General features: G+C 37.6%; 1 protein-coding gene across 1 annotated transcript; it reads right to left on the reverse strand.

Moving 5' to 3' along the window:
- Positions 1 to 2,846: 2,846 nt before the first annotated feature.
- LOC127934460 (cytochrome P450 1A1) lies at positions 2,847 to 7,476 on the reverse strand. Its single transcript, XM_052531849.1, has 7 exons — positions 7,325 to 7,476; positions 5,641 to 6,542; positions 5,432 to 5,558; positions 5,264 to 5,353; positions 4,344 to 4,467; positions 4,118 to 4,204; positions 2,847 to 4,030 (listed from the first exon to the last, which is right to left on the reverse strand). The coding sequence occupies exons 2-7, from the start codon at positions 6,478 to 6,480 to the stop codon at positions 3,718 to 3,720; spliced, it is 1,581 nt and encodes a 526-aa protein (XP_052387809.1). The 5' UTR covers positions 6,481 to 6,542; positions 7,325 to 7,476; the 3' UTR covers positions 2,847 to 3,717.
- Positions 7,477 to 7,830: the final 354 nt, after the last annotated feature.

The raw sequence follows: 7,830 nt of genomic DNA on the forward strand, positions 1-7,830 counted from the left end.
TTTACTTGTTAATTTATTTACTTTAATCTAATGTGTATGATTTATTTTAACCTATTTTTATGGCTAACTTGATTTGCATTGTTTCATTTGAGCTAACTTTTATTTATTTATATTTGTAGATTTTATTATATATTTATTTATTCGCAGTTTTTCTTTAAACTTTTCCAAATAATTACTGTGTCACTTACAAAAAGAGTACCATGTTATTCTTGGAAGAACATAAAAATAGTTCCATGTAAATATATTTCCAAATACCATAGTATTACCACATGATATCAGTGTACCGTGGTACTTCTGTAAAAACAAAACCAAACAAAAACGGTATTTACTGTGATTTATTGTGATTGCCAAGTGATTGTGTAATTCATCAGGGAAATGCCAAACAGAAACTGTCGCTTTCGTGCTCATCATCCCATGCTGGTCTCCTCAAATTACCGATTAATCATTCTAAATTAAAACAACCAGCCGCTTGCCTGATGTGAGTGAGTTCTCTCTTCTGTGTCAACGTTGTGTGTTTGATTGCTGTCCAGCGCTGTCGCGCGTCGATGACGTCACGCCCGGAGAGCGACTCTTCTGCTGGAATTAAGTTTAGTTTAGTTTATTTTTCTATAAAGCACATGTAGAAAACATCAGATGTTGAAACCAAAGTGCGGAACAGGAAATATGAAACACAATTAAAACAAAATAAAAGACTAGACAATCATAATAATAATAATAATTAAAAAAAAACAATACACAGAATCTCATAGATTACAGTTTGCATCTAGACGGATGTAGCATACTCTTACTTCCTCCAAAGTCGAAAATCTTGGTGTTATGTATATTAGACAGCAACTTGTCTTTTGAAAACCATACATCTTATGTTACAAAAACAGCATAATTCCATCTTAGAAACGTTGCAAAGCTATGAAACATGTTACCTATTTCTGATGCAGAAAATAGTTCATGCATTCAAGACCTCTAGACTAGACTATTGTAATGCACTTCTAGGTGGTTGTCCAGTATCTTCAATAAACAAGCTACAGGTCGTCCAAAATGGTAAATGGTTTAGCTCCTGTGTACCTAACTAGCCTTCTACCATGCTACAACCCATCACACTGCCTAATGTCACAAAACACTGGACTTTTGGTAGTTCCTAGGATAGCAAAGTCCACTAAAGGAGGTAGAGCTTTCTCACATTTGGCTCCCAGACTCTGGAATAGCCTTCCTGATAATGTTCGGGGTTCAGACACACTCTCTCTGTTTAAATCTAGATTAAAAACACATCTCTTTAGCCAAGCATTCACATAATGTGTCTAATAACCCTGTACTTCAGTTATCTGATCAAATGCACATTAACGTTCCTTTTGCATGGGTTGAACACATAATGCTTTGCTTAGTTGGAACAGCACATACACTAGTTTTTCTGTATTTCCTTTTTGTTTCGTTTCTGTATTTCCATTTCTGTGTCTGTAACTAGGAATTACACAAGCTTCAGTCTAGACCTGAGATGACCGAACACCTGAGAAGAGATGATGCCAACTCACAGACAACATACAAAGCGAACAAATTTTGCTATAAGTTTGATTGCAACATATAATCAATGCTGTTAATAATGTTCACGGTCTGTTTGATTTCGTCAACTGCTTGATTTTTACTGTAAATTTCTGCCATATGGACATCAACTTTACATAATCACCACTGACAAGCTATTACTAAATATAATGTAGAAAGTTAAATTTTCTGTAATGCTGCTTTGCAACAATTTGCATTGTGTAAATTTCTAAACAAATAAAATTGAATTGAATTGAACAATGTGCAAAACACACAAATGTACAAATGTAAAATTTACACCCTCAGGAAGAATTAAATGCAAAGAGCAGATCTAATATAATATAATATAAATTTCCATCTTTATTTGACCCTCTAACTCTAGCACTCTCTATTCTAATTCTATTCTTAAAAAACACGTCCCTTTAAGACTTGTTTTCATAAAAAACAACAACTAGCTTTTTCATCTTTTAGCATTCTGTTTTCGATTCATTTACTATACAAAAAAAAGCACAAAAAAGACCTCTAACACTAGCTTGCGCTATTCTTTTTCCATTCTATCTGTTTTCTTTTTATTTATTATATTATTAAACTAACTGAAACTTGTTATAGTATATATATATATATATATATATATATATATACTTGTATATCATTGCTCTTTTGTTAGTTTTGATTGCTTCCATTGTCGTCATTTGTAAGTCGCTTTGGATAAAAGCGTCTGCTAAATGACTAAATGTAAATGTAATGTAAACTGGACACAGAACCGCTGTTGTTTTAACAGGAAGATACTGTAAATCTGAGTGTCATCAAAAGAGAAATGATAAGATAAGTTGTGTCTCTGTATAATAGGACTAAGGGAAATCATATATAATGCAAAAAGAAGAGGACCCAAAATAGAACCCTGTGGAACACCATGAGAGATTTGAGCTCAAGATGAGAAACATTCCCCCTACAGTATGTTAACAGAAAAAGTTTAACGTGTTTCAGAGGAAACAACAAAATTTTGTGGTTTTACCTTATTTTTTTGCTCAATACATTGACAATTCCATGCTTTTTTTGTGCAATGGTAATATTATATTTGTTTGTTGGTTCCTGCTATAAAACTACGTCTTTTCATATTTCCATGGTTTTCTTTGTAGTAACTTTGAGAGTCATGTATGCAGTGTTAGATAAATATGGCCATTATTCACTACTATGGTATAACCAGTTGATTCCTCCCACAGTACATCAATAAATCAACCAGTGATTTACAGAAAAGTCTTGATTTTAGATACATTTCTGTAACTCTCTTTAAATAGAGACAGACAGACGCATTCACAATTAAAGTTTTTTTATTCATTTAGCAATCATAAATAGGTTATGCAAAAACAATGCCCCTGTTTGTAGAGCATATAAGAGACCGTATTTGCAGGCATTATTAATTGTAGTACTTCAGACATTAATTTCATGACATCCTTCATCATACAAAACATTAAGCACCTGCCACAAAAAGTATCATGTCATAAAGTCAATTAAACAACAAAAACATTATCCAGGGAAGAAAATTTGATCTAGAATGATATCGAATGTCCAGAAGCACCTTGATAAATACAAAAAAAAGTCTATATAGATCTACAGCAGTCTGTACAAACGTAAGATCAGGCACATTAAAAAATGTGCACAGTAAAAGTGGCTGTACATTTACAAAGTGGATCACATTTTGGGATCGTAATCAAACAGAAAATAGCTTCAGTGTATGTCGTCCAGCAGATTTGAGGAATCTGTATTAAGCTTATGACAAAAGAAGACATTCTTTTGATAGACTGGCACAAAAGCAGCATAAGGCGCATGAGCTGCGGCAGGCACTCATTGTTATCTGTGCACTATATTTGGAAGCACAAATATGTTATCAGCATCAGCATTCGAGTTTTGAAAGGATGAACCCATGCAAACACGCATGTGCATATGAAAACATAGATGTATGTACATGATAAAGCCACATGCAGACTCTTGGTTATGAGCATTGCGGTCCAGCATTATTGAAATAACTGCAGTAAAATGCACCGGATGCCTTGGCCTGAATCACAATCAAACATCTTTCAAATATTTGGCTTTGTGAGTTGACTGCGAGGTCTGCACCGAACCAGAATCAGAAGTAACAGCGCTGTGGATTTCAGCTCAAACTATGATGACGGTTTCGTCAGATCAGGCCGCAGTGCCGGGCAATTCGAAGCCGGGTTGTGGCGTGACGCGCAGCATACAGCGCTTGTGTTTCATGGTCAGCCCGTACTCTGGCGTCATATCCAGCATTTCTCCCGGCATCCCGCTGAACTTTAACCTCTGGAGAAGGATGGCCATGAACAGGAAGACCTCGGCACGTCCGATGGACTCTCCAATGCAGCGCCGCTTCCCAAGCCCAAAAACCAACACCTTCTCTCCTTCAATCTTGTTCAGCTCTGTACCGTCTGCGGTGAGGAATCGGTCCAGATTGAAGCTTGACGGATCCTTCCACAGTTCTCTGCAAGAAGAAACAGACGGTTCAGCTTCGTTTAAGAGCAGATTGCACCATTTACCAACCACATTTAAGTCATTACGAGAAACTTACGGGTCATGGTTGACTTGCCACTGGTTTACAAACACACAGGTGTCTTTGGGAATGAAATATCCGTTGAGCGACGTGTCTTTAGACGTACTAAAAGAAAAAAAACATGAGCAGTCATTGGCACGGCCAACTTTGGTAAACACAGCAATATTGTTTACAGGCATCCTTCTTTGGTAACTCAATTCACATGTGGTTTTATTTTAATGCAATGACACCGTTCTCAACTCACCAGTGAGGAATGGTGAAAGGAAGGAAGGACGAATGGCGGAAGATCTCCAGGATGAAGGCCTCGAGAAGTGGCAAGTCCGTTCTGTCTGACAAACGTGGCGTTCGATCCATTCCGATCTTTTCTCCTAGAAAGATTTTAGACTGGATTTTAGATCTAGACTATTAAAAATAGAGATTCTTTATTGAAACCAGTGGTTCAATGAAGAACCTTTAACAACCATGCACTCCTAGAAATAAAGGTTACAAAAGACGGTTTTCACAGCAATGCCATTTTTTTCGTACTGCGTGGAACATTTATAAAATCTACTTTAAAGTACCGTTTTTGCATTATAAAGGTTATATGGACATAAAAGGTTCTTCATGAAACCATTGATGCCAATAAAGGAGACATATAAGACTCTTTATAGTGGAATATTTCTTTAGATTATCAAAATGTTCTTCTGGCTACATTTAAGGACTGATCACCGAATGGTTCCAAATTGGTTCTTCAATGGCGAAAATCCAGTTATGAAGAGTATTTTTTAACAGTGAACCATATTTTAACACACTTAAGAATAAAGTATCCAAAAGGGGGTTTTCACATCAATGCCATAGAAGAGCCAATCTGGGTTCCCAAACCTTTTAGTGAATAGTTCTTAAAAGAACATTGTAGAGAACATTTAAACAATCTTAAGAACATTTAGTCCAATGGAAAATTTCCTTATGGAATCATCAATGCCAAACAAATAACCTTTACCACTGTAAACTCTAAGGGTTCTTTATAAGCATCGATAAACAACATTTAATAAACTTATACGATTCTTTAAAGAGGAAAAGTTTCTTTAGATTTTGACTAGGTTCTTTGAGGTTCTCATTTGGAAAAAAACATCTCTTGTTTTTAATAGTGCATTTATAAAGATAGACATTGAGAGAGAAACTCACTCAGCTCTCTTTGCAGTCGCTCCTGGATCTCAGGGTAGGCCACTAGATAGACGACACCCCAAGACAGAGCCGTACTGATAGTGTCGAAACCTGTCAAAGAGCACAGACACACTTTAGTATCACACAGAGATTGGAGACAGAAAACCATTGGGCTATCCCTGCACTCACCAGCTCCGAAGAGATCATTGACGATGCCGACGATCTTCTCATCGGACACTTGCACGTTTGAGTTCTCGTCCAGTTTCCGGTCTTCGCAGTGGTTGATGAGCGAGTCGGTGATGTCTCTGATGTTGTCCTGAAATACATATCACATATGATTGAGCTACACGGAGCGTTAAATAGAAAGAGAACTGACGGACACGTCTGAGATCGCCCACCTTGTTGAAAGTGTCGTAATGGTCATTGACCATCTTCTTCATCAACTTGCTGAAGCGAGCGTTGATGGCCACGAACTTCTTCATCATCGTGCTGGGCAGGATACGCAAGAAAGGGATGAAGTCCGCAGGATTGCCGCTTCCCACGATCTTCCCGAACTCGTCGCTCAAATTGACCAAGCTCACCAGCTCGTCGTCGTCGTGGCTGTAGCGCTGGCCGAAGCAGATCCCGCAGATCACGTTGGCCACAGACACCACGATGTGCCGGAAGGGATCGAAACTCCCGTCGGCCTTCATGACGCTGTGAAGCCTTTCGATCAGATAGAGACCTTCCTTGCTGATGTGCTCCTCAAGGGCACATGAATACTCTGAGCTTTTGGCTTGCACCGTGGAAAATGTGCGCAGGGCGCTGAGGGCCAGCTTGCGACGGGCGCGCCAGACACCCACCTGATCCGTACTAAAGGCCAGGCTCTTTCCGTCGCTGATGAACTTGCTGCTGTGGAGATCCGGACGTCCGGCGAACTCCTCGCCTTGTTTGAGGAGAGCTTGACGGATCACGTCGTTTCCGCTGAGTACTACAACGGGACGCATCCCGATCTGGATCTGGAAGACAGGGCCGTAGAACTTACTCATAGCGGTCAGGCTCAGATGTGGGTTGTTTCCCACTTCCAGGACATTTCCGATGATGGGAAGAGGCTTCGGTCCCGGCAGCTTCTGGAGCCCTTCTGGGATCTTAGTACGCATGAGGCGCATGAGGAGATACACCACACATATCGTGATGATGGCCACCAGGCTCTCAGACACAGAAATCGGGCCCAAAATGGGAAGAACTGTAAGAGGCATGGTTATCTTTCTTTGTTGTGTTTCCTTCAACAATCTTTGCTCTTGCAGACAATGCAGGTTACCTGTTTAAAACAAAGGAGCAGTCAAACTGTTAAATTTAGAGAACGAAGGAATAGTGCAGTAACACTTCTTGCATGGATGATACTGAAAAAGGTGTCTTTCCACAACCTGTTTTTTTTTTTTTTTATGTTGCATTGCATATGCATGCAACAGCTTTTTTAGTGCATGCATGCATCTAACTGATCTATTTTTGCAGTCGTTGTTCGGTTATTTACATTTTACGTAATTCATTAATGATAAACTACACATGGAGCGATCTGTCTCAAGGTCAGAAAGCATATCTGAGACCCATGTGCACACACCTTTATACACACTCATACATGCAGTGCAACCTAACGTTTTTAGATCATACAGTGATTTATGGAAAAAAAAAGATTCTGAATAAACATCAACAGGTAATGTGTTAGTCAATAAAATGTATATATAAATAAATAAATAAATATATATATATATATGAATGTGTGCATGAAAGCAATATAAATGAAAATATGAATAAACGAAGTATATGCATTTATATTTAATTATATTTAATTTATTTGCATATGTGTGTGTGTGTGTGCATATACCCACAAAAAAACAAAACAAATCTATATATATTTACAAACAAATACATTTTATTTTTTTAAGTATTATATGTATATTATCTAAAAACTCATGCACATCAAGAACAAAAAACAAGAAAAGAAGAAGTAAAGTGAGTTATTTTGGGAAAAAATGTTGAATTGGTTTCTGCAAATATAATTAAATATTTTCTAAAAGAAAGAAGCATTGACTTTAATCTTACCCCGAGCGATCCGAGAATCTTTCTTCTGTTCTGAGCTGAATTTGTCTGTCCAGAGTCAATTAGCTCCAGAGGAGTGCAGCAGTATTCCAGCGGGGAAAACTTTTATAGAGAAGAGCTCGTGGCGATTGGTTGCTCTTCTCGTGACGTCACGAAGCGCCGGAGACTTTGTTAATGGGAGAGAATCAGAGATGGGAGTGAGATTAAGGGTGATCGACTATTAAGAGTGATTACACTTAACATTAACGGAGGAAAATAAAAAAAATACTGCGAGAATAATTATTGAGACCGAGTGCTCTTCCATTTCCAAACACACACATATCTAAATTATACATACATATATATATATATTAGTAGCAATATGTTTATTAAACTACATGCATTATTTATTAATATAGATAGATTCAATAATGATAAGAATAGATTTATGCATTAAAAGTACTAGCTAAATCAACCAATCAATTTATAAAGAAATTTTCAATTTTAAAAGACCCTTGAAGTGCAAGAAT

The sequence above is a fragment of the Carassius gibelio genome, chromosome A18, assembly GCF_023724105.1.
Source record: "Carassius gibelio isolate Cgi1373 ecotype wild population from Czech Republic chromosome A18, carGib1.2-hapl.c, whole genome shotgun sequence".
Lineage (NCBI taxonomy): Eukaryota > Metazoa > Chordata > Actinopteri > Cypriniformes > Cyprinidae > Carassius > Carassius gibelio.

Bases quoted from the DNA above. Each gene is read 5' to 3' on its own strand.
- LOC127934460 (XM_052531849.1), bottom strand. From the start codon at position 6,480: ATGCCTCTTACAGTTCTTCCCATTTTGGGCCCGATTTCTGTGTCTGAG. The intron at 4,205-4,343 runs GTGAGTTGAGAA...TTTTTCTTTTAG, and splicing joins CCTTTCACCATTCCTCACTG to TACGTCTAAAGACACGTCGC. The intron at 4,031-4,117 runs GTAAGTTTCTCG...TTCTTCTTGCAG, and splicing joins TGGCAAGTCAACCATGACCC to AGAACTGTGGAAGGATCCGT.